Raw genomic sequence first — 27997 nt, 5'->3', positions numbered from 1 at the left:
TCCCCCTCTCTCTGTGCCCCTCCCCTGCTTGTGTGCGCTTGCTCGCTTGCGCTCTCTCTCTCTCTCAAAAATAAACATTTTTTTTTTTAAAGTCAGTTTCATATAGTTCAGTTTTCATACTTGGTCTTTGCACCAGACCATATAATCCTTGGATGAATATGGGGTCAAGATTAAAAACAGGGACAGAAAGAGGGGCATAAGGAATTGTCAGAGTAGAGATCATCTGGATAAGGTAAAACCTGCCAATGGAGGGTCAGGAACGCCAGGGTGAAAATTTCAGAATTATTCCATAACAACCAGTAAATGAACATTTTGTTATTCCATAACAACCAGTAAATGAACATTTTGTACTTTACACACTTCAAACACAGGGTCTGGCTTTGTGCTCAAAGAACCAAGAATATAACAAGAATGAGCATTTAACGTGGAAGGGACTCTGAGGTGAGCCTTACAGAATGGAGAGGAATTAGCAAGGAGGAGAGAACAGAATGAGTATTGTTATACACAGGGCACCTTTGTAAGTGTGGCATGCATAAACTAAGGATTTGGAAAAGACTGGTCTGATAATTGAGTTGAAAATTGTTTATGGTATAGAAAAGCTTTTTGGAATTTCAGTAGGTACCCAAGATGAGAGTAACATTCCACCAGTCATTTCTTCAATTATTTTATGATTTATTTCCGAACTTGTTATAAAAGTGCCTTTTATTTTTAGTACCCTCAATTCATTGTGAGTTGTCAAAACTTAAAATAACAGAACGTTAGCAGTGAATGATACACTAAAAGTCATCACATCTTTAACCCAGCCCCAACCCCTCTGTAGATAAAGGAGGCTTCTTGAAATAAACTAAATCAGACATTGTACTATAATTAGAATTCACATTGCTAATTTCTACTCAAGGGTACTTTCCACTGCTGTATTGCCCCTCGTTTTACTTAATGCAGTCTTTGAGTGTTTTACTTTTTTCTTTTTTTTTTTCTTCTAATGTTCATTCATTTCTTGAGAGAGACAGAGACAGAGTGTGAGCAGGGGTGGGGCAGAGAGAGAGAGGGAGACACAGAATCCAAAGCAGACTCCAGGCTCTGAGCTGCCAGCACAGAGTCCAATGTGGGGCTCGAACTTACAAACCGTGAGATCGTGACCTGAGCCGAAGTCAGATGCCCAACCAACTGAGCCACCCAGGCAGCCCTTTGAGTGTTTTTCTTTGTTTACATATTGAAATTGGACATAAGGTTCTTCATGAATGTATGTGCTTTTTATGTTTTACTTTGTATATGTATAACTCCATATTCTTTTTTGTGTCTTCTGTAGGGTATTTACTAACACTTCAAGAAAAACAGGTGCTTTTAAAAAAAAGATTCTTATAAAATCCATTTTAGTTCATATGTCCTTTGAGAGTTTTTAATATATGAAATAACAATACATAGATAAGAATATATGAATATGTAAGTTGCGAAAGCTGATAATAAAATGGACACTCATGAATCCACCACACAGCTTAGGAAATGGAACATGATCGATGCCTAGGAGTCTTTTCTTTGTATTCCTTGCCTGTGGCCTCCCTGTCATCCACCAGCCTACAGTACCATTTTCTCTCAGACCACGTTTCTAGACTTTTTATAAATGTCTCCGGTTAAGAAATTATCTTCTCTTAAATGGAATTTAAGTTTGCTAAATGTAGTTTCATAGATGGCTCTTAAATTTTGTCAAATGCCTTTTTATATATCTATTGAGAATTTTCTCCTTTAATCTGTTAATATAATGAATTGGATTAATAGAATTCCTATCATCAAGTGGCCTTTGCATTTGTGGGATACCCTCAATTTTTCAAATTATTTTTATTGTCTTTACATTGCCAAATTTCATTTGCTAGTGTAATTTTTAGGACTTTTAACTTTGCACGTATTTTCATCAGTGAGGTTAGCTAGTAGTATTTCTTATTCTGTTGTTTCTTAATCAGGTTTATTGCTTTCACAGAATGAGTCAAGAAGTGTTTCTTTTTTCTAGAATAATTTCTTTAAGATGGAAAGCGATATTTTCTTGATTGTTTGATAGAACTCAACTGTAAAATCCTCTGAGTTTGGGGTTTTCTTTAATGTGTAGAAATTTTGGTGATTTATATATTTTTTGGAATTTGTTACACTTGATTTTTTTTGTTTTATTTTTAATTTACTAACCACCAAATTTTTGTAGTATTCTCATTTTTATTTTGTTATCGGGGGGGGGGACTGATAACTTTGTTCTTTTTCTAACTTTGTAAGTTAAATGTCTATCTTGTAAATTGTCACTACTTCTGATTTTTTTCATCTAAATATTTAGAATTAAATATTTTTCTCCAAGTGCATCTTTAGTTGCATCCCACAGGTTTTACTGTGTTCCATGGTAAAAATCACATACTTTCTCATTTCCACTTTGTTTTCTTTGACCAGTGAGTTATTTAGAAGTATTTTTAAATGTCTAAACAGGGGCGCCTGGGTGGCTTAGTCGGTTGAGCGTCCAACTTCGGCTCAGGTCATGATCTCACAGTCTGTGAGTTGGAGCCCTGTGTCGGACTCTGTGCTAAGAGCTCGGAGCCTGGAGCCTGCGTCAGATTCTGTGTCTCCCTCTCCCTCTGCCCCTCCCCTGCTCATGCTCTGTCTCTCTCTGTTTTAAAAATAAATAAAAACATTAAAAAAAATTTTTTTTAATGTCTAAACATGAGATTTTTTTTTTTTCCAACGTTTATTTATTTTTGGGACAGAGAGAGACAGAGCTTGAACGGGGGAGGGGCAGAGAGAGAGGGAGACACAGAATCGGAAACAGGCTCCAGGCTCCGAGCCATCAGCCCAGAGCCTGACGCGGGGCTCGAACTCCCGGACCGCGAGATCGTGACCTGGCTGAAGTCGGACGCTTAACCGACTGTGCCACCCAGGCGCCCCGAAACATGAGATTTTTAAGGTTAATTTTGAATCAGTACAAAAATACATGGTTTATATAATACTTTTTTTAACTTTTTTGAGATTTGCTTTATAGTTTAGTACATGATCAGTTTTCATAAATGTTCCATGGTGCTTAAAAAGAATGCATATTCTCCAATTTTTAGTCATATCTTTTTGTTTAGATCAAGCTTGCTTTTTTTGGAGTTCAGGTTTCACTAGTGTTATATATATATATTTTTTGGTCTGCTTTTTTTTTTATTAAATTATTTTTTTAACGTTTATTTATATTTTTTGAGACAGAGAGAAATAGAGCATGAACGGGGGAGGGTCAGAGAGAGGGAGACACAGAATCAACAGGCTCCAGGCTCTGAGCTGTCAGCACAGAGCCCGATGCAGGGCTCGAACTCACAGACTGCGACATCATGACCTGAGCTGAAGTCGGCCGCCCAACCGACTGAGCCACCCAGGCACCCATGGTCTGCTTTTATAAAATATTTACAGAGGAGTATTAAAATATCTCATGATAATGGTGAATATGTCCCTTTCTCCTTGCAGTTTTATTGCTTTATCTATTTGGAAGCGATATATAGATACAGCATGTAGTATAATAGGTAGAGCACATAAGTTTTGAATTGTTGTTACATAGTGAATTGACTCATTTATCATTTTATCTCCTTCTCTAATCTTTTTTTTTTTTTTTTTTGCCCTAAAACGTATCCTCTCTCATATAATATAGCTGAATAACTTTATTTTGGGTAGGTTTGCCTGATTATCCTTTTTTATCCTTTAACTTCCTGTTTTCTCTGTCTCTGTTAGATCTAATTCTTATAAACAATGTTTAATCTAGCCTGACACTCTGATTTTTTTAAATATCTTAACTGAAGAGTTTAATCCATTTATATTATCGATAAGTTTGCTCCTCCTTATTTTATGCTTTCTTTTTTCTCTTTTTTTCTCCTTTTTTGCCTTCCTTTGAATTGAACAAATACATTTCTCATTCCATTATTTGTCTTTCTTATTTGGAGTCATATGTATTATGTTTTGTAACTACCTGAGAAACTTTAACACTCATACTGAACCTAAAGTTAACATCTTTATTCTTATCCTCAACAATATAAGCATTTTTAAAGCATTCCTTATTTTGCTTATGCTTTTGTTCAGTTTTTAGTTCCATCTTATTTATTTTTTGCTTGGTAATTTTGTAAATTAGTCATGTTTCCATTGTTTAATATTTTCTGTGTATAGATTCATCCTTGTGTTTACCAACATTCCTGATTGTAACTAGGCCCTTCCATCAGAGAAAAACTTTTCTTACCCCTAAAGTTCATGCTTTAGATATTGTTATAAGAGTATATGGATGGTAGACTCCCTTTTTGCTTGTCTAAGAACGTTATTTTGACCTCATTCTTTACATTTTTGTTGGCTAACCTGTTCTAAGTTGGCAGTTAATCTCTTTTTGCAGTTTAAAGATATTCCACTTTCTTCTGGCTTCTGGCTTCCTTTTTGCTGTTGAGAATCTGACTAGTATTCTTTTGTGGATAATCTTTCTCTGGCTGCCTCCTTCTATCTTCTATTTGTCTTTGTTTTCTAGAATTTGACGATGATATGACCCATGTTTAACTCAGTTATTGTAGCTTTTCTGTTATTTTTTCTGCTTGGGATTGGTTGTCATTGGCATTTGTTGTATCTTCTATCAATATTTTATGAATTCACAGTATACATTTTCTCCCCTTCACCCAGAGCCACTACCAATGCAGACAAATTTATTTGCTATCTGCTTTTATAGGGTAGATGTTTTTCCTAGTTTACTTTTTCCCCAAGAGTGAAGACTTTCTTGGGTTTTAGCTTTAAGCAAGGCAGTTCTCTGGTCTCACTCCCATCCTACAAAGGCCCAAGACTTTATGCTTATTCCTCTGAGTACAGAAAGTAAGCAAAACAAAAGCTCTAGGTCATTGGTGTTCAACTGAAATTCCCGTCTAATAGCTTAAGCACTTACTAGACTCCTACTCCTGCTTTATTTCTGGTCTCAGAGCATTTCTCTTACTTTCTTGAAAGCTCAGCAGTTTTGTTTCTTGTTTGTTTGTTTGTTTGTTTGTTTAAGTTCATTTATTGAGAGAAAGAGAGAGAGAGAGAGAGAGCGTGCAAGCAGGGGTAGGGCAGAGAGAGAGAGAGAGAGAGAGAGAGAGAGAGAGAGAGAGAGAGAATATCCCAAGCAGGCTCTGTGCTGGCAGCACAGAGCCCGAACCAGAGCTCAAACTCATGAACTGTGAGATCATGACCTAAGCCAAAACCAAGAGTCAGACACTTAACCCACAGAGCCACCTGGGTGCTCTGAAAGCTCACCAAGTTTTAAGAGGTATCTTTTTAGAGGATATATTTTTTGCAAGAGTGTTTTAGGATCTCTGCTGATAGAAATGGAAGCCTATCTTTTGCTTTATAATAAAAATTTTCTCTTGTCTTTTTTTATTCCCACATAAACATCACATGTTGTTCCTTCTATTACTTCTTCCTACAGGTAAGCAGTAGGTCATCCAGTCCTAGTGTCAGAATGATCACTACCTCAGGACCAACCTCAGAAAAGCCAAGTCGAAGTCATCCATGGACTCCTGATGATTCCACAGGTGACCAGTGTATTTCCTCATTATAATTATGAAGCTGAATTTATCATATTTGTTTTCATTTCTTTGTGTTATGATTCTGATCTTTATAAAGGCAGGCATTTTGGGGGGTGCCTGGGTGGCTCAGTCGGTTGAGCATCCGACTTCGGCTCAGGTCATGATCTCATGGTTTGTGGGTTCAAGCCCCACGTCAGACTCTGTGCTGACAGCTGAGAGCCTGGAGTCTGCTTTGGATTCTGTGTCTCCCTCTCTCTCTGCCCCTGCTCTTCTCACACGCTGTCTCTCTCCCTCTCTCTTCAAAATAAATAAACATTAAAAAAAATTTTTTTAAATAAAGGCAGACATTTTACAATAGGTTAGATTTTTATACTAATAAAATCAAATATTTAGCAGTAAACTTAAAGACGACTTTCTGAGTACTGAGATTGTCTTGCCCTCTTCATTTCCCCAGATACTTCATTTCCCCCCAGATACTAAACATGTATTTTGAACATGGTTTGATTTGGGGTTTTTACAGACAGGAAGATATTGTATTCTTGAACTTACATCTCTGATTTTCCTATTTTTGATCCATCCTACTATATGATAGTAGTAAAGTCATTATTTTTTAAAGAACTAAAATCAGAATAATAATCCTCTTCATCTCAGTCTTTTGTTTTAAAGACACAAGATGCCAGTACCTCACTTCAGTGAAAAAAAAATTTCTGACCATTGACCTTTCGAATCATTTTTAACTGGTAGGGAGACTCCATTTCAGATACATAAATTTCTAGTTAGAAATTTAAATTTCTAAATTTAAATAAATAAATCTCTAAATTTTTAACTAGACCTTAAAAAGCCTGTGAAGAGTCACTAAAATCCTTAACATGAATGACTAACTGGTTAAAATATTAGTATTAAAATCTAATGATGGAATAGGTTTATTATGGGCAAGCAGGAAATTATGTACCATAGTGGAATTAACTTTTCCTTAGCATTAAGAGAATTCCTTAATAAATACTCAGCAGTATGGTTCTATAAAAATTTATTATTTATATGTTATTATGTCAGAGAAGGAAAGATGATCTCTTAGACCTTAGAAAATCAGATCATTTGGGATCTTGTATAAGATCAACTATGTTATTAATAGTGGCAATTAAATCCAAATTAAAAAGTCAGCTTTCTGTCTTTACAAACAAAAACACTACTTACAAGTATTTATAGATATTTGGCATGGCTTAGTCAAGTTCATAATTTAATATAAAAAATTAACTGAGTAGCTTTTCTCTGTTTCGTGTAAGATACAACTATGTTTAGCCAAGGGTGTACTCTCTAGTTTTAGCAAGTTTAAATTTAGTGGTGGCAAAAACTCCTCTAAGTCTCACCCCTAGCATTGCCCAACCTAGGACTGTCCAGAACATTAACCAGTACTCAGCAGTGCATGTGCAGAATTCATCATTGTGTGCTTCTCCTCAGAGGTACATAGGGAAATGCTCTTGACAGACTTGATCATTAACATTCAGGTACTGTTAGCTCTTTTTGGGTCTTCAGCCCTCTGGTGAGGGAGGTACTCAACTCGGCCTCCTGACTTCAGCCTAGACTGATCTAGACATACCAGTCACCATGTGGCAGATGTGAACTCATGAAAGTAAAATAAAAATCCTCTTACGTCCCTCTCACTTAACTGCTGTGTTTTTTCTACTTCCTGTGTTCTTCCAACCTTCCAACCCCAGTCTCATTTTTTTCTTTTTGGGACCTAAGATACCACAAAATGCCAATAGTTAGAAATTGTACTTGGGTCCAGAATTCAACTGAAAACTTGTCTTTGGCATTTTTAAATAATTTTTAATATAATTTTAAAAGTTGAGAGTGGTTTAAGCCTTATATTTAATGAAGTTCAGCTTTGCACTGTTTCTAAGAAAAGTATCGATGATCAAGCTAATACAGTAAATTACAGGGAAGAGATACTGGCAAATCCTTTTTCTTTGAAGGCCCCTGATTTAGGAAAAAATTACAAGTGCATACATACATAGTTAAAAAAATTAATCAGATGTTTTTACTTCAAAAGAGAAGGGATTTCTATGCATTTTCAGAGAAAAGTAAAAAGCATACATCGGTTTAATGCTCACAGCACATAATGAGGGCCTTTGGGTTTCTATTTATAATAGTGGGGATAAAGAAAGACACATACCCAAGAGCAGTTAGTGAGAGAGATGGCTAGACACAGTAGAGGGAGCCACAGAGGGGGGAAACACTCAATGTTTGCAAAGACAGAAGTATAAGACATGGAGCCCATTCCTTGTAATATTATTAGAGTCAGAATACTGGCCCATTAAAAATAAAAATAAACTTAGCATGCTTTATTTAATAAATTTAATAAACTACTATATTTGCAGTGTAAGCTGAGTACTTTAATAGTTAATAACAGTCCTTGGCTTTTTTTTTCCATTCCCTGAATACTGTGAAACACTGATATACTTAATTCTAAAATACATATCAGATACAGGGTATTTATTTAATAAGATACATCAAGTATGAAAGATTTAAAAAATTTTTTTAATGTTTATTTTTGACAGAGAGAGACAGAGACACAGCATGAGCGGGGCAGGGGCCGAGAGAGAGGGAGACACAGAATCTGAAGCAGGGTCCAGGCTCTGAGCTGTCAGCACAGAGCCCGACGCGGGGCTCGAACCCACAGACCGCGAGATCATGACCTGAGCCAAAGTCAGATGCTCAACCGACTGAGCCACCCAGGCGCCCTCAAATATCAAAGATTTAAGAAAGAGTAATAGGAATAGAAGTGTTTTTAAAAGAGTTCAAGACACTTAATTTTTCCTATAAAGTCGGGGGGAAATAATTTTAAAAAAAAAATTTTTTTTAATGTTTATTCATTTTTGAGAGACAGAGAGAGACAGAGCAGTAGTAGTGGAGGTGCAGAGAAAGAGGGAGACACAGAATCCGGAGCAGGCTCCAGGCTCTGAGCTGTCAGCACAGAGCCCGACGCGGGGCTCGAACCCACGATCCATGAGATCAAGACCTGAGCTGAAGTCAGGTGCTTAACTGACTAAGCCACCCAGGTGCCCCAGGGGGAATGAATGAACGAATGAATGAAGGAAGGAAGGAATGAATGAATGAATTTAGAAAGAGAGAGAGAGAAAGAGAGTGTGAGCAGGGGAGGGTCAAAGAGAGTGAAAGAGAGAATCCAAAGCAGACTCTGCACTATCAGCATGGAGCCCAGTGTGGGGCTCGAACTCACAAACTGCAAAATCATGACTTGAGCCAAAACCAAGAGTCTGACACTTAACCAACTGAGCCACCCAGGTGCCCCAATCAGTTGTAATTTTGTGGAAAATAGTGTTCCATGGGAGCATAGTTTGAAAGTCTTGTTGTGGGTGGGGAAAGAATTGGTGAGGGAAATAACAAATTAAGTGTATTTCTTGTTTAACCATTTCAGGAAACATTTATGATAGTATATATGATTTTAAGGTAGGTAGGACTCTACTAGGCAATATGCTGTTATTTTTCTTTATTGCACTCCGGTATTTAATAAGCATTACTTTTTCAATCGGAAAACAAACTTTAGAATTTAAATTGCCTGTCCTTTCTAATGTTCCCATTTTATATCAATAACAACAACGACTACAGTAATAGTAACCATCACCACCATGTGTTGACTGCATACCATATGCCAGCATTGCATGGTATTTCTTACATGCATTATCTTATTTCATCTGATTTAGCTTGGCTTTTAGAGTTACTTGCAAGCACATTCTCAATGGCTTTAAAAAAGGAAACTAGAATATTCATCAGTCAACAATAAATTATTGAGGTTAGTGAACCATCAAACTGTCCTAGTTTTTTATTGCATTGCATACAGTGCCTTACTGTCAGCCTGACCTTGTCTTTATCTATACCACTCTTTCAAGGAGTCACGTGTCAGGAAAAGGGCTGAACAGTTCAGTTGTGTAGCTCATTTACTCTTTCCTAACTGTGGGAAGGCAGCTACTTCTGAAATAAAAAGTCCGTATTACTTCACAGTTATCCTGCCTGCTTCTGGAGGCATAAATGTTAATCCCATGTGACTCATGCAAGTTATGACAGTTTACCTCTTACGAAATACAAACAAAAGCCGTCCAAACAATTTGGTAAAATCGACTAGTTGTTTGATTTAATCCATTTAACTGTTTCACACAGGACACTGAACTGCAGTTTCCATATACCTAACTGTTCATTATACCTGTGTTTAACATACTCCCATCAAAAACATCTTTCATTTTCTGCAGTGATTCTCATTAGGGGAGGTGGGTTGAGGGTTCACACTAGAATATATATAAATTGAAGGTAATCCATTGGAAGAGAATGTATCTCTTATTTTCCCCCCTTTCTTCGTTAAAGAGCACAAATGTTCAAGGGGTTGACACAGCCTTATAGCAAACTTAGCATGGTCAAGGAAAGAAAGAGATACGAGCTTTGATTAGGTGGGGTCAGTGAAGACCAAATTTTAAAAAGGTCCCATACCACTGTTTTTGTTTTTAATTGAACAAGCATTTGTAAGCTTTAATATTATGTAATTTATAGCCAACTTAAATTGTATGAGAGTATGATTGCATTCTGATTATCTGGTAACTGGATGTTCTGTGTTTACCTTTAAATTCAGAAATAGACTCTTCATTACCAGTAGCAATAACTTTTATTTTATGTGTTGCTTACTTTAGGAACAAAATGCCAATATCTCATGAAGCTTTCTTGCTTTTTGTTTATAATTATTTATGATAGAAAATAAATAAACACATATTTGAATTCCAGATACCAATGGATCGGATAACTCCATCCCAATGGCTTATCTTACACTGGATCACCAACTACAGGTAAAGGAGTAGTTTCTCAGTGACCGTTTTTACTTTTTCCTTATAGAAAAGGTTTAGAGAATCTATCTAGAAAGCTATCTAAGCTAGAGAATCTTTCTAGAATCTACCTAGAAAGTGTTCATATCTTGTCATCGTATATTCATTTATTTATGCTTTTAGTTGGCTTCCCCAAACTTTCTAAATTCAAGTTAAAATAATTCATTCAGTTAAGTTAATCAAGTTTAAAATTGGCAAAATCATGTTCTTAACAGTTGTCTTAAAATACTCTCATATCTTTGTTTAAGGATGCCAAGAATAGCATTTTTGCTCTTTCAGTGCGCTACAATATAAAATTTACTTAGCTCATTTCTACTTAGTAGATTTTGTAATACACTGTCCCGTTCATTGTGACTGAAAATATAAGTAATACACTTAAGTGTCTGCTCATGAGTATGAGAGCCATAAACCCTCTTGGTATAATATGGTTTGGCAACCTGAAATGTAAAACCAGAGGCCAGTGATCACTTTAGTCATGATCCGCTATAACAATGAAAGTGTTAAAACCACAGGTGTGAATTTAAGCTGTGAGTTAACTCTGACAAAAGGACACTGAAATTTTCTAGGCCATGGGTTAACACTTATTTTTAAAAGATCATTGCTTTAGTGCTATAAAAATATATCACAGTCACCATATTAACTCTCAGCTTGATATTGAGATTTGATTTAATTATGTTTTAACTTTCTTTCTTTATTTTCAGCCTCTAGCACCGTGCCCAAACTCCAAAGAATCTATGGCAGTGTTTGAGCAGCATTGTAAAATGGCACAAGAATATATGAAAGTTCAAACAGAAATTGCATTGTTATTACAGAGAAAGTAAGTTGACTGTTATGAATAAAAACATTAGTATTTTGGGTCTAAAATATGTTAAGGTGAAATATTGTTTAAAGACATGAAAACTGTATTAATTTTTAGAATTAATCATTAAGCATGCACTTGACTTCCTTGAATAGCTTGGGGGTTGGGGTTGTGAACTCCCACTCATTCAAAAATCTGCATGTAACTTCCGACTCTGCAAAAACATAACTGCTAATGGCCTATTGTTGACCAGAATCCTTACCAATAACATAAGCAGTCAATTAACATATATTTTATATGTTATGAGTATTATGTACTGTATTCTTACAATAAAGTAAGCTAGAGAAAAGAAAATTTTAAGGAAATCAAAAGGAAGGGGAAATACATTTGCAGTACTATACAAAAATCCACGTATAAGTGGACACATATAGTTCAGACCCATGTTGTTCAACTATATTTGTAATTTGGAGGTTCTACGTATGTTCTGCCTTTCGGTTTGTAGCACCTTTTGGCTATTTTTCTTGCAAAACTAAACCTTTTTGACTACATACATTAAAACTAAGGAAAATAAACTGGTGCTTCATAAACATGTTTTATGTTCTAAGAATTTTAAAATTAAAAGCTGTTTAGATTTATAATTATAAAGATTTATTGTTTCCTTGGACATAAGTGAAATAATTTGATTTACTAATGTTCACTTGTGCTTTATCTTAGAAACATTTTGTAGATCTGTTCTCTCCAGGTATCTGTTTAGGAGAATAGAATTACTTTATTTTATACCTGTGAGTGTTTTTCTTGGGAGTTTTATACTCACATGTGTCTAAGAGTTATGGAGGCTGCCTTCCTCGCTTTTTTAAGAACTACAATTCCCATACTCCTTTATTTGAAATTCTTAAAGAAACCCAAAACTTCAGTTTTCTTAAACATGAACGTCATGAAATTTTGTACCTCATGAAATTTTGTACCTCCGAAGCTGAGTTACTGTGGTAACTAAAATGAAGTGCTATATGAAAAACTCATGGCAACTATATGTATATATGGTAATAGGATTCTGTCTATTAATTTTAATCTAAATAAGTGAAAATTTCTTGCTTCCTGGAATAATTTCTTTTTGTATTTCCAAAAAAACAAACAAAAAGTAGCTCCATCGCAATTTATAGTTATAACAATGTAAATGATTTCAATTCAGTACCTTAAAAGCTATATAGGAAATAAATATTAGAGTCTGCAAATTATGGAGCTAACTATAGAACTGTTACTACTTTGTTTAAAAAAAAAAAAAACTTTCTTATTTCACATGTTTAACCTATACTTTTTTCATACTTTATTCATTTGAAAGAGGAGTTCTGAGCTGGAAAAAATGAATGGTGGATTGAGGGAATATGAACACTATGATGGTTTTAATCAATTTTAAATACTTTATTTTTTTTTTTAATGTTTATTCATTTTTGAGAGAGAGAGCAGAAGCAGGGAGAGACAGAATCCAAAGCAGTCTCCAGGCTCTGAGCTGGACAAGAGTTTGACATGGGTCTCAAACCCACGGACCATGAGATCATGACCTGAGCTGAAGTCAGAAGCTTAACCAGTTGAGCCACCCAGGCACCCCTTGAATACTTTAAAAATGAGAAGTATTACAAGAAAACCATTTGGAGGCTTTTCGTTAGTTATTCAGTTATATCCAGTAACTTCGCTATAGGAGCTAATATTGAACATCTCCCAAATAAAAGGGGGCTTAAAAAAGTTTATCAGGCTATGAAAGTCTCTAAGGGTCATTCCTGAAAATGTTCTTAAAAGTGAATAACTCATTTGAAAGTGGTACTTTGTATTGCTCTCACTGTTTTAAAATAAGAAACAGATTTAAGTTGATAGCATCTATTTTAATTAGCTTGCAAATGTTGTATTAGCCCCCACTTGGCACTGTGGTTAAATAAAACTGACTTCAAAACATGAATAAAAGTTCATGAGTGTAAAAGTGGAATGTGAATGGTAAAAACATCATGTTATTTTCCTGTGGTCAGAGCCCTTCCCCAGCCTTTTTCTTCCTACACAAAAAGGATAGCAGATAAAATTTTCTAAAACTTTAATTATACCATTTTATCTGTATTCACTAATTAAGTAGAGTTACTTATTAAAATAAAAGGATTATGGTGTTTGTATGGGTAAACCAGAAGAGTGGATGCTAGTCTCCATTCTAGCCCACAGTTACATTTGCATGGTGTCCCTGAGATGCATAATGACAGAGCCAGAATAAAAGTTCTAATTAGTTGAGCTCATTGGTTATTAGTGTATAAATTTTTTCTATCGTGTATCTTTTACTATATTTTATTATGTGGTATTTGTTTTTAGGCAAGAACTAGTTGCAGAACTGGACCAGGATGAAAAGGACCAGCAAAATACATCTCGTCTGGTACAGGAACATAAAAAGCTTTTAGATGAAAACAAAAGCCTTTCTACTTACTACCAGCAATGTAAAAAACAACTAGAAGTCATCAGAAGCCAGCAGCAAAAACGACAAGGCACTTCATGATTCTCTGGGACCTTCAAATTTTAAAATATGCAAAGAAAGACTTTTTTTTTTAAGGAAAGAAAAGCCCTTCTAATGACAATTCGTGAGTGTTAGCTTTTGGGCGTGTTCTGAATGCCAACTGCCTATATTTGCTGCATTTTGTTTCATCGTTTATTTTCTTTTTCTCATGGTGGACATGCAGTTCAACTGTCTCCTTGCATAACATGGGGGCATCTGTGACTTGAATAAGCAGCAGTTCTCAACTTCAAAACAGATGCAGTGAACCATGGCTATATATGCATGCTCATTGTGTGAAGGCTAGCCTAACAAAACGGGGTATCAAACTAGCTGCTATGTGCAAACATCGCCTTTTTTCGAGGTGGAACCTCAAGAATGATTTTGTTCTTGTATCTCATCTCAAAAAACAAATAATTTTTTTTTTCCAAAAGATGGTATATACCAAGTTAAAGACAGGGTATTATAAAATCTAGAATAATCAGTGGTACATTATAGAAATGCAGAACCTTTAGAGATAGTTCCAAAGTGAGGGCTCTGATGCCAGCATCCTTCAATCAGTACTGAACTTAGTTCCATCCATAAAATATTTAAAGGTAAGTGGCGGCTGCTGTATTTAATAAAAGCATATTTCATTGGACTGAAATTATGATACATTGAACAAAATGGAACCCTTTTTTATAAGATATAAAGATTTTTAATTCTGTGATTGTATGTGTGTTGAGACTGTAAAGACTTTATGACTCTAATATTAATATCTCCTAAATGAAATTAAAAGGTAAATGAACACGATCCAGCTTAAATGATCATTCCTTCCTGCAATGATTATTGGATTGTTGTAGTGTATATTTGAAAAACTGAAGAGAAATGATGGAAAATGGAAATAATTGCTCCAACTAAAAGGCTTGGGCTTAGATTTCTTTTATGATACCAAAAGAGTAAAAAATTTAAAAAAACCTGGCAAATCAGGAGAAGTTTAGTAAGGAAGTTAAAGAAGGAAATATAAATTCATCAAGTATACTCTTTATCAACATTGGAATAATTAATTTTTCCTTATAAGCCCATCCTAGAATGCCTGCTGCCTTTCAACACTTTTAAGGGAATTTCAACACTTATAAAGAGAAAATTTATATTGTTAACAATAACTTTGCTACCGTAAACTTTGAAAATAAAAGTAATAAAAAAACTTCATTGAAATAATAGACTATATAAGCTCTATTTTTTCAGTTGGTATTAAAATAAATCACATTTTGATACCAGTACAAGGTGTCTTTTAAATAAGGATGTCATCAACCTCATTTTTATAGCATTAATGTTTTATGAAGAGAAAATTAAAAATGAAAGCATAATTTCTGTGATTATTAGAATTATATCATGATTGTATTGTAGTTCTGCTCTGTTTCAGATAAGCAAGTTGATCTAAGAAGTTATCAAAACTATTCTTAAAAAATGCTAAAGCAGGTAACTTTTTCTTCTGTTACTTTTTTCCTCCTTCCACTGAGTTTTATAATGTATTCCTGTGTATACAAGCAATAAAGGTAAAGGACAGTTTGTACTAAACTGTGTCATTTTTAGCTTCCTCAAAATCTATTATTAGAAAGTTTCCAGTAAATAAATGTCTACCATTGCTTGATTTAAATGAAAGAAAGGTTATCGTTCCCAAATAATTTGATTACCTAGCTGAAAGTGATACTGGTCTCAACACATTAATAGTAAAATAAAATTGGCACAGAAAATACCTGTAGACTAAGGAAGATTATAACTCCTAGCATTGCTGCTTGTTACATACATGTGTCACTTCACCAAGAGGGACCTAGTCAGTGTTTAGAGACTTTTCTGATTATCTCAGAGCACAAGACATTCAAGTGTGGATGCTAATGCTTGACTTCAGATTTTATTTTAGTCATTAATGTGTTTTTACTATATATCATATATACTTAAAGGGAAAATTTATTATTGTTACATGTAATCACTTCATAAAAGTCTCAAGTAGGAAAACGAAAGAAAATAGTAGTGTTACGTCATGGTACCAAGTACAAAAACAGGCTCTTGAACACTTGCTTGTTTGTTTACAGTAAGTTCCTGGGGGTTCTCAAACAGTAATTGTCCTAGACACTGAGTGCAGCTCAGCCTACATGGTTTGTAAGTAGTTGTGTTGCAAAGCTCATACTTTTTAAGTCCTGATTATCCCTGATGGGATAAAAGTGCAGCAGGGATAATTAAAATCCACAGCTAGTTTTATCAGCATCCTCACCCATTAAACCTCCAAACAGAGACTAATAAGGAGCCAAAATTTTTATTGATTCTGGTTTTACCTTTCACTCTAACCCTCATTTTTGGGTGGAAATAGCAAAAAGACAAGCAAGTGGCTCAAAGGCCCCCCTCTAAGAAATTCAGAATCTCGAACAATACCTAATTATATTTTATTCTCCAGGGAAAGAAAACAAAGTCTAGAGAGAAATACTCAGCAGTAAAAGTAACTTTTCTGAGTCAAATGAAAATCAGTTAAGACTTGACTTTATAGCAACACCACATAGTAAAGAGATTTGTTTAAAAGTTGTTTACAAATGTTTGACTCTTTTTGCTAAAGCATTTTGGAGTATTTATTGTCTTTTTTTTCTCCAAGCTTCTTTTATGTTCCTAGTTTCCGCTCCTGCCTGTAGCCAGAGATGATAGGTTTTGCCTGTGAAACTTTTTTCTTTCTGTTAAGTGTATGGTTTTCAGCAGTCAACTCCTCTTCAAATGGTAGGAAGTCCCACTTGTATCATTCAAAACATTTTATGTAAAACCATGTAATGCAGAAATCCTTGTGCATACTGTATAATTGAAGGAAGCTTTCTAGATTATTTTTGTTTGTAATAAAATTCAGATTGTTATTCTAAACTTGTTTACAAAAAATGGTTAATGATTTATATCAGCAAATAAGCTGTGAGGTGTTCTGCTCTGCAATATGTTTACCTCACACAAAGTCAAATAAAAACTGAGTAGTGAGTATTCTTACAGTACTCAACACTGTTGTAACATAATCATGATTTTTGAGAAGCTAGATGATTGGCCATTTAACATAATCTATCTAACCATTCAAAGTTTTTGTTAAATGGGTGCTCTTCACAATTCGTTAAATCATGATTTATATGAGGTATAAATGGCATATACATCACTGAGTGATTCTTCTCATTAGGAAACTGGTTTCCTGTAGTATATCTAAGTTACATTAAGCATTTCATTCCATTATCTAGCTACTAACCCCCCAACCAGCACCTGTGTGCACATACACACATTCTTATAAACTCGATCTTCATTTTAGTAAATCAGCTCATTGATTCACTTATTTCTTTAACAGATATTTATTGAGCATGTATTATAAGTGAAGCCCATATGGCTAATGCCAAGTTACATGTTCTCTTTAGTCACATGGTAGTTCGATTGTACTCCCATTTCACAGATGGAAAAAGGGCTCCTAAATGCTAAGACTTGTGCCTGAGTCTACTTTTCCCCCATCAGCTGTTTTAGGCAGAATCTCATGCAAGGGGACTCTGTAGCCACTATAAGCCCATGATGTGAAGAAGAGCATGGGAAAATTTGTAAACTGAGTAGCAAATGGTCAGTGGGGGAAGGGGGGGATTTGAGGTAACTTGCAGGCACAGAGGCTTTGTGACCACTCTATAGATCACAACAAAACCAACACTTTATTTTTTTTTAAGTTTATTGATTTATTTTGAGAGACGGAGCACAAGCAGGGGAGAGGCAGAGAGAGAGGGGGAAGGAAAATCCCAAGCAGGCTCTATACTGTCAGTGCAGAGCCCGACACAGGGCTCCATCCCACAAACCATGAGATCATAACCTGAGCCGAAACCAACAGTCAGACGCTTAACAGACTGAGCCACCCAGGTCCTCTAGCCAGCACTTTTAAACCCAAGTCTGTGCTCTATACCACTTTGCCGTAACTTAAAACTTGCTGAGTGCTTCAGTTTCCACATTATTTATTCAATGTGGTGGGGTGTCGTCACTCTTTCACTCCCCTCAGCTGAAAGACCTGCTAAAAATGGAAGTACAACTAATGATATTGTGAGGTTTGGTCTAGAAAGATTTGTTCTCTGCTCTTAGGAAAGGCTTAATTCAGGCTTTTCCATTTTTGGTTTGTTTTGTATTTTTGTTTTTACCTCTTTGTTCTTTGTCTTTTAATTGGGATATAATATTTACACACTAAACTGCATCCACTTAATGAGTGCAGTTTACTGAGTTTTGACATGTGTATACACTTGGGAGTCCATCCAACAAGCAAGATACTGAACATTTCCTTCCCGCCTCCCCAGGGTCTCCCATGCCCCTTTGTAGTCCTTGCCTCCCTCCACTCTATGCCCTAAGCCCCAGACCCTGATGTGCTTTCTAACAGTATAAATTTGTTTGCATTTCCTAGTTACATTAATGAAATCATTCAATATGTATTCTTTTTAAGCTTTTTTTCCTCCTCTTGAACAGTTGTTTTAATTCCTTTGACAGGAAATTTTAATTAAACCACTTATAGTGATACTTGAAAACCTTTCAGTATCAGTCTTCAAGAGAAAACATAGGTTTTAAGAGGCTGTAGATGTGTCCATTGTGGCCAGCTTGATTGTGCATTGTTGTCAGGTTCTGAAACATTTAAGATTGCTTTATTTTTGTTTTTAGGGAACCTTAACACTTTGCTTACAAAATCCCTTGCATTGTTTGGTAAAGTAAGCCCGTTTATCTCTGTATTTGGGTGTTAGAAATGCAACATGGACATGGACAGTAGCACATTAGTAGGTTCATGGTAGTTTTCAGGAAATAGTCGTTGGTCAGTGTCACTTTTAAAAAAATCCTGCTTTTCATTTTTATTTAGATTGCAGCTGCTTTTTTGCTTGTTCAAAAACCTGGGAGACAGTATTCTAACTGAACAAAACAGTCTTTGGTAAAAAGTATTTGATAGGGATCTCTCATACTGATGCTCTCTGTGGTCCTGTGTACTATTGCGGTGCCCATGGGAATAACTAAGATGACATTGGTAGATCATGTACTGCTTACTGCCGGGACCTGTGTTCCTTTTCCATCAGTAATGAGTAACTGCTCTCAGAGCTTCTCATCCCTGCCATGAGGTCCCACCAAAACTGAGTTTGTTGAAATGACCTGCCCTTGATGTCAGTTTTTTCAGTGAAATCATTTCCAAGTAATGAAATGCATTTTTTATCCTGTAATTTAATGGTCAGTGATATCTTATAGATGCCACATAGCATCACGATAATTGCTTTGAGTACACCAGAAATCTTCTGAAAAGCAAAAGTCATCTGCAAAATGCAGTTGCTTCTCAGACTTACTGTTTCTCTTTGTGGAATCTCTTCTTCAGTTATTAAAGGAATGACTACATTAATCATTGATAACTTTACCAAATTCAAATTAGAGAATGAAGAAACCTAAAAACGGGTGTAATTTTTTGTGGTTGAAGAAAAAATGCTGATATTCCCTCATACACCTTTTTGACTTTTAATCCATTTCCTGCAAAGATACTTACCTAAATATCCATATGTCATGAGCATATTACTTGCAAAAATCAGTACCACTTGTTTCTTTTGCATATACCATGAGAACCTTTTAACAGATATCATTTAAGGATTGGAAACATATCTTTATTCTGTAAGGCACATATGCAGTTTATAATTTATATGCTCACAAACAATCTATTTCCATACAGTAGGGCTAATATATACTAGTACATTGTTGGACAATAGTCTTAACTTCAAAATTCATACTAAAACTCATGTCTGACCACATTAATTCTGTCCTCCCATTCATGATTCCACATTTTATGTATAGGAGACTTGAGGAAGTGGTACCAAGTTCCTAGACCTAAGCTGAATATTTCTTCCCTTTTCACTTTTTTTTTTTTCAGCAATATCAGAAAATTCCCCAGTCTTGGTGCTGCTGCATGTAGCCTATGATTCATAATGACATAAATTTGGATGCTGCCCAAAATAATGGCTTCTATGATAGTTTTGCTCATCTGCATCCTGGCCAAAGAGGAGAGGGAAAGGGCAAGAGCAGCAAAAGTTCAGGTCACTTATGGTCACATCCATTTGCCAGAATTTAATCACACACCTTAACCCTACCCTCTTTGAGGCCTGAAATGTCTGTATGAATGGGCAGCTGTGTGCCTAACTGGAAGGGGGGAATTCAGTTACAAACGAAGGATCAAAAAGATTTAGAGGACAATGAGTAGCCTTCTTCACACTCTTGGAAAGGAAAATAGACCACTGCCTCCCCCATTTTCTCTGCCCCTGTTCTCCACAATAAAAATGGAAATAGGAAAAGCTGGCCCCTCACAAGAATGGACATTAATGTCAAAACCCAATCAATATGGTGTATAATACTTAAAGATTTCCCTATATTTACAGTTGATACAGCTTAGAAAAATAAAACTTCAGAGGCGCCTGGGGGGCTTAGTCGGTTAAGCACCAACTTCAGCTCAGGTCATGATCTCGCAGTTTGTGTGTTCAACCCCTGTGTCAGGCTCTGTGCTGACAGCTTGGATCCTGGACCCTGTTTTATATTCATTCTCTCTCTCTCTCTCTCTCTCTCTCTCTCCCTCCCCCCCCCCCCCGCTCGCTCTCTCTCTCAAAAATAAAAATTAAAAAAATAATATGTTTAAAGAAAAATAAAACTTCAAAATGTGAAGTTAGAGCACTTTAGTTAGAACACTGGTTGGAAATCAGACTTGAAGTAATTTAGATATTCAGTAATGACAATCCACCTTAGAAAAGAAACTTTATATCTCGAATGAAAGAAGTAATAGAAACTTTGGTAGAACAAATTATGAGAAAACAAAATTAGCCATATTATGAGGAAAAAATTTTTAAACTTGGAGGTATCATAAAGAAAGTAACTAACACTTACTAAGTGTATACTATGTTTTAGGCATTTTGTAAATGTTACTCTTGCTTTAGAAATAAAGTGATGAACAGAGATGTTTAAAACTTGCCCAGCTAGTAAATGATGGGCTGCAGTTCAAACCCAGGTCTTCTTAGCTTCAAGGCTCACAAAAATCTCATTTTAATAGTTTAGAACTTGGAATACATTTTCTTATAGACCTAATAAAGGGGAGGAAAACTAGGTTCCTAAGCATATTTATAAAAGTCTGGTCTTTAATGGAAATGAAATCATAATGCCATTGAATGGAACAATTCCAACAAAGACTATGAGAGAAAATACTAAAGTGACATGGTGGTTGTCTTCAGGTATTGACATTGTGGTAATTTTTTTCCTTTTAAGAGTTCTTTACCTTTTTATTGTTTTCTGCGTAGTAAAAATTAAAACCAGGAGGACAAAGCCTTACACAAACCATGTTTCTTTGGCAGGAACTCAGGGCCCTTTGCCATGGGCACAACCATTGGAGCCCTTGCATGAATCCTACAGGGGCAGGAACTTCCCTTCCCACTACTGGCCCCAACCTGGATCCCTGCAGGTAGGGGTGGACCCAAAGGGAGTGATTCCAAAGGTTGTCCCATGGATTTGGTGAAGATGAAGCATAGTGTCAACAAGAGGAGTAAAAAAATAAATAAATCAGAACTTTAATGGCTTTAAGTTTATTGTTGTTGTTATTATTATTATTATTATTATTATTATTTTATCAATGCACATTCTAGGGGCCCCAACCTTCGAAATTCTGCTTCACAATGACAGGTTATCATTCAGGGATATAAACTTTTATCCAGTTCCTGAAGTGATTCTGTTACACCGACAGATTTGAGAATTACCTATACCATAGAGTGGATAGAAGGGGTATTGCCATCGTCAGCTTTCTAGATTCTAACCCATCTAGTGTTGTGAAAGCTGAGAGGCGGAGTGTGACATTGTGATTTATAATAAATTCTATATTTGGTCTTCTTCCCTGTTCCTGGTACACAGCACCTAAAACCTTTGAAATTCCTTAAGTGGTGAGAACCATAAAGATGTCTTGTTATGGTAATGAGGCAATTTTTGGGAAAGCCCCTAGGTGAGAATGGGAGCTAGTTGCCCCAGAAGCCAACTACCCAGTTAGAAGGTGAGAAAACTTAGCCCCACCCAACACCCACCTTCAGGGAGGGGAAAAAGGGCGGGAGGTATGGAATTCAGTCACCAAAGGCCAATGATATAATTGGTCATGCCTGTGTAATGGAGCCCCCCATAAAAACTCCAAAAGAACAGGGTTCATAGAGTTCCTGAGTTGGTAAACATACAAAGATGGGGTGGGAGTGGGGAGAGTGATGCACACAGAAGGCATAGTATTATATTACCATGTAATACTATATGTCTGTTTAAAAGTATCGTGAAACTGAATAAAGGAGATCTCATTTAAAATGGAATTGGGAGGGGTGCCTGGCTGGCTGAGTCAGTGGAGCATGTGACTTTTGATCTCGGGTTGTGAGTTCAAGACCCACATAGGGTGTAGATATCACTTAAAATCTTTAAAAGTTGGGAAGCCAGAAGGGGGTGTTCTTATTCCCTACCACTCACCATCAATTGCACACCCCAACAGGGAGAGACATACCTTGCATTCCCAATAGGAAGAGGCCTACTTGACTACTCCAGTAGGAGGAAGAATGAATTTCTCCATGCCAGCAACTACCCCAGCCAATAAGAAAATACCACAACTCAGCCAATGAGAAACCCTCACGTCCCTGAACTCTCACTTTCCTCCAATAGACTGGTTCAAAACAACCCCTCCCAACTTCCTTCTTTTCTCTATGAAGTATCATTTTCCTTTAATCTGACTTATTTATGGTTTGCCATCACTTACATGACCCAAATTGCAATTCCTCTACTATTCCCAAATCCTTTTGCTGGCAAAATAACTGTGTTAAGGTTGACAGTATAATATAGTTCTACAACTGGTATATAAAGTTGTCCAAATTGAGTGCTTCAAAATATTAAAAGATTGGCACATGAAGTAGTACTGATAGCAAAAATGAAACATTTAAAAAAATCCAGTGTAATTCATTATGTAAATTAAAGGAACTGTACAATTCTACCAATAGATGCCTAAAGGATATTTGATAATATTTACAAATAAAAGAAGGATTAAAATGGAATTTCCCAAACTTGATAAAGAACACTCCTCTAAACCAACAGCATATTAAATAGTTAAATTACTGTCATTTTAATGAATCTGAAACATTATAATCTGAAAGCAAAGATGCCCTGTCATTATTCAACATTTTTTTAAGTTTTAGCTCATGAAAGACCCCAAAATAGAATAATTAGTATAATAACTAGAAAATAAGAAAGATTATCTTTATTTGCAGAATGTAAAACTATATAGAAAACCCACAAAACTAATTTGATAGATTGTATCTGATATGTATCAAAATTAGTAGTTTGTCTATAATAACCAGAAGTAGAAATGAGATTTTCCTTTGCCCTACTGACAATGTCAATAATACTACAAAATACCAAAGAAAACATTTAAAGGAAATAGGGCCGATGAACACTATAGCCTTAATAATATATATAAGACGTTAACATTTTCCTAAATGAGAAAACAATATCATAAGGGCACCTGGGTGGCTCAGTCAGTTGAGCATTCAACTCTTGATTTCAACTCAGGTCATGATCCCAGAATGTGGGATCAAGCCTCAAGTCAGGCTCTGTGCTGAGCATGGAGGCTGTTTGAGATTCTTCAGCCCTAAGTGCGCTCTCTCTCTAAAATAAAAAATAAATTAAATTCTTACATAGCTGTATGTACTTACAGATTATTTGTTTAATGTAGTTTTAGTCAAAAATCCAGTGGAGTTGAGAGTATGTTTGGTTTGAACTGGACAAAGTGATTTTAAAGTTCTTAGGAAATAAGTCCTCAATAGTTAAGATATAATCTTTATACAGATTGAACATACTTAAGTGTACAGTTTGATAACTTTTGCAATAAATGCATCTGTGAAATCACCATAGGGTACTGAGAGTCTCCACAATTCCAGAAATTTCCTTGTACCCCTAGATAATCTATCCTTCCTCTACCCGCTTTCCCAGACAACCATTAATCAGCTTGCTATAACTAATTATTTGGCATTTTCTAGAATTTAATCCTATAGAGTACAGTCTATTTTGGCTGGCTTTTCACTCAGCATAATGATTTTGATATTCACCTAAGTTGCTGCATATATGAATGGTTTGTCCCTTTATTATTTTCAGCAGGGTTCCATTGTACAGATGCAGCAAATTTTGTTGATGCACTCAACTACTGATGGATAATTTTTGGTTTCCACTTTTTGGCTCTTAAAGAAAGCATCTATGAACATTTGTGTACAAGTCTTCACGTAGATTTCTTTGGAGTAAATACTTAGAAATGTAACAGCTGAGTTTTATGGTAGGTATATGTTTTAACATGTTAAGAAACTGCAGACCTCCAAAGTAGCTGTACAATTCCATGTTTCCACCAGCAGTAGTAGAGCAGTATTAGAGTTCCAGTTACTCCACATCCTTGTCAACATTTGCTATGATCAGTCTTTTTTAATTTTAGCCATTCTAATAAGTGTCTAGTGGTATCCTACTGCAGTTTGGTGGGGGAGGGGCCGAGAGAGAGGGAGACACAGAATCCCAAGCAGGCTCCAGGCTTTGAGCTGTCAGCCAAGAGCCCAACGTGGGGCACAAACCCACGAATCGGGAGGTCATGACCTGAGCCGAAGTCGGACGTTCAACCGACTGAGCTACCCAGGTGCCCCTCCTACTGCAGTTTTAATTTGAATATTTCCCTGATGACTAATCTTGGCATGTGCCTGTTGAGCTTTCATATAGTTTATTTTGCATAATGCCTGTTAAAATCCTTTGTCAGTTTTTTAATTGGGTTGTTCTCTTCTTAATATTGAGTTGTAAGACTTCTATATACTCTTGTTACAGTTTTTTGTCTGATATTTGTGCAGTGAATATTTTCTCCCAGTCCATGGTTTGCCTTTTTCATTTTCTTAGTATTTGTCAAAGAGAAAAAGCTTTTAGTTTTTATTATATAATAGTGTTATATATTAGTTTCAGGTGTACAATATAAACAATAATTCTGTACATTTCTCAGTGTTCATCAAGATAAGTGTACTCCTAATCCCTTTTATCTATTTCACTCATCCTCTCACCCATCTCCCCTCTGGCAACCACCAGTTTATCCTCTGTACTTAAAGAGACTGTTTATTTGTCTCTTTTTTTGTTGTTGTTAATTTGTTTTGTTTCTTAAATTCCACATATGAGTAAAATCATACGGTATTTGTCTTTCTGTGACTTATTTCACTTAGCATTATATACTCTAGGTCCATCCATGTTGTTGCAAATGGCAAGACTTCATTCTTTTTTATGGCTAGGTAATAATTCTGTGTGTATGTGTGTGTGTGCACGTGTGTGTGTGTGCGTGTGTGTGTGTGTCTATGTATATGTATACATGTGTATTTATACACATACATACACCAAATCTTTATCCATTCACCTATCATTGGACACATAGGTTGCTCCCATATCTTGGCTATTATAAATAATGCTGCAATAAACATGTGTGCACATATCTCTTTGTATTAATGTTTTCATTTTCTTTGGTAAGTACCCAGTAGCAGAATCACTGAATCAAAGGATGATTCTATTTTTTCATTTTATGAGAAACCTCCATACTGTTCCCACAGTAGCTGTATCAGTTTGCATCCTTGCCAACACTTGTTATTTCTTGTGTTTTTTATTTTAACCATTCTGACAGACGTAAAGTGATATCTCACTGTAGTTTTAATTTACATTTACCTGATCATTAGTCATGTTGAGCATCTTTTCATGTGTTTGTTGGCTATCTGTATGTCTTCTTTGGAAAAATATCTGTTCAGGTCTCTGCCCATTTTTAATTTACTTATTTGGGGGTTTTTTGGTGTTAAGTTCTTTATATATGTTGGATACTAATCCCTTATTGGATATATCATTTGCAGATATCTCCCATTCAATAGGTTGCTGTTTTATTTTTTTGATAGTTTCTTTCACTTGCAGAAGCTTTTTATTTTGGTGTAGTCCTAGCAGTTTAATTTTGCTTTTGTTTCCCTTGCCAAAGGAGACCTATGTAGAAACATGTTTCTGAAGCTGATGTCAAAGAAATTACTACTTGGGGCGCCTGGGTGGCACAGTCGGTTAAGCGTCCGACTTCAGCCAGGTCACGATCTGGCGGTCCAGATGTTCGAGCCCCGAGTCAGGCTCTGGGCTGATGGCTCAGAGCCTGGAGCCTGTTTCCGATTCTGTGTCTCCCTCTCTCTCTGCCCCTCCCCCGTTCATGCTCTGTCTCTCTCTGTCCCAAAAAAATAAATAAACGTTGGAAAAAAAAAATTAAAAAAAAAAAAAAAGAAATTACTACCTATTTTCTTTTAGGAATTTTATAGTTTCAGGTCTCACATTTAGGTCTTTAATCCATTTTGAGTTTATTTTTACATATGGTGTAACAAAGTGGTTCAGCTTCTTTTTTTTTTTTTTTTTTTTTTTTTTTTTTTTTTTTTTTTTTGCATGTAGCTGTCCAGTTTCCCTGGCACCATTTGTTGAAGAGACTTTTTTACATTTCTCCAATTGTAAATCTTGTCTTTCTTGTCGCAAATTAATGGACCATAAAAGCATGGGTTTATTTCTGGGCTTTCTGTTTTGTTCCATTGATGTGTGTGTCTCTTTTTATGCCAGCACTGTCCTGTTTTGATCACTACACCTTTGTAGTATATCTTGGAATCTGGGATTGTGATACCTCCAGCTTTGTTCTTCTTTTTGAAGATTGTTTTGGCTGTTCGGTGTCTTAATTTTGATGAAGTCTATTTATTTTCTTATTTTATGTTTCATTCTCTGTGTTCTGAAAAATCTAAAAGGGGGTGCCTGGGTGGCGCAGTCAGTTAAGCGTCTGACTCTTGATCTCAATTCAGGTTTTGATCTCAGGGTCATTAGTTCAAGCCCCACACTGGGGCTAGGCATGAAACCTACTTAAATAAAGTAAAATAAAGTACCTTAAATAAAAGATTTTTCTTCCTGTGTTGCTTTAGACGTTTCCCAGTTTTAGCTTTTACATTAGGTCTATGATCCATTTTGACTATTGTGTAATAAGGATCCATGTTCATATTTTTCTATACAGCTATCCAGTTGTATTCTAGCCCTATTCTTTGAAAAGATTTTTCTTCCCCCATTGAATCACCTTAAGTAAGCACCTTTGTTGAAATCAACTGACCATATATAAGCAAATCTGTTCGTGGTTTTCCTATTCCTTTCCATTGATTTATATCAAATTGTAGCCTTAGAACAAGTCCTAAAATCATCAAGGTTAGTTCTTTATTACAATTAAAGCTTTAACAATTTTAATATAAATTTTAGTATCAACTTACTAGTTACTACCAAAAAATTTAGCTTATTGGACTTTTGATTGGGATTGCCTTGAATATATAGACCAAGTTTGGGAGAGTTGACATACTAACAATATTGAATTTTCCAATCTGTGAACACGGTGATTTTCTCTGTTTATTTAGACCTTTTCTAATTTATCTAGGCAGTGTTTTTATAGTTTTTAGTGTAGAGATCTTGGACATGTAGTCTAGTAGCTTCTATGAAAAGTAAAATCGTATTCTTAGAACATTCCCATTTTGAGAAATACAGGATTAAGAACACTTGTACATAAAAATATAAATACCAGGAAGTTACTTGAAATACTGTATAATGACCAAATATATTTTTTAATTTAAAAAATACCCTAAACCTCAAAAATGTCTATTAATAGGGAAAACATTAAGTTATGGTAAACTATGTAGTTTTTTTAAAAGACTGAATTAAGTCTATATATGTTGATCTGGATTAATGTCCATGACCTATTGCTACATGAAAATAGGACACTGAAGAGCAGATATATGATGCTGTTTGAGTGAAAAAAAAAAATTAAAGTGAAACAAAAAGCCTGCATGTATAATATGACATGCATATGAATACTGAAAACAGTAATGAAGGATACTCTTAACAAGTAGTGATCCCAGAAAAGGTAGATGACAGTGGACAGATTATTACCTTTTTTATGTAATTGTGAATTGTTTCACATGTTTAATGAGAATAGATAACTTTATAATTTAAAAAGCTCAGCAGGTTTGAAGGAGAAGGAGACAGAAGTGACAACATTGGGAAGTCATGCATTAAAAGATGCAGTGGTCTGTGGGAACACTGGTTGCTGTTGGAGGGTGAAATTACAGGTGGTTTGTATTTCTGTACTTCTTTAATGTTTACTTACTTATTTTGAGAGAGAATCCCA

The 27997-nt window shown here is 35.6% G+C and overlaps 1 protein-coding gene and 1 non-coding gene across 8 annotated transcripts in view; one reads left to right on the top strand and one right to left on the bottom strand.

The window, feature by feature from the left end:
• MAP3K7 (mitogen-activated protein kinase kinase kinase 7) overlaps positions 1-21328 on the top strand; it is an 84338-nt gene extending 63010 nt beyond the window's left edge. For 2 of the 7 annotated variants that reach the window (XM_047858748.1, XM_047858750.1), the window contains 4 exons: positions 5432-5537; positions 10320-10381; positions 11119-11234; positions 13563-16620. In XM_047858748.1, the coding sequence (XP_047714704.1) occupies positions 5432-5537; positions 10320-10381; positions 11119-11234; positions 13563-13743 (465 nt within the window). In that variant the 3' untranslated portion in view covers positions 13744-16620. Of the gene's footprint in view, positions 1-5431; positions 5538-10319; positions 10382-11118; positions 11235-13562; positions 16621-21107 lie in introns of those variants that run through there. The other 5 variants (XR_007152170.1, XR_007152169.1, XR_007152166.1 and 2 more) reach the window with 5 other exon arrangements.
• On the bottom strand, positions 8185-8269 carry TRNAQ-UUG (transfer RNA glutamine (anticodon UUG)). Its single transcript has one exon. It is a non-coding gene; the product is annotated as a tRNA-Gln (tRNA).
• Positions 21329-27997: the final 6669 nt, after the last annotated feature.

Source organism: Prionailurus viverrinus, chromosome B2 (genome assembly GCF_022837055.1).
Source record: "Prionailurus viverrinus isolate Anna chromosome B2, UM_Priviv_1.0, whole genome shotgun sequence".
NCBI lineage: Eukaryota > Metazoa > Chordata > Mammalia > Carnivora > Felidae > Prionailurus > Prionailurus viverrinus.
Note: the sequence above shows the minus strand (reverse complement) of the source record. Positions and strands in the feature narration are given on the sequence as shown.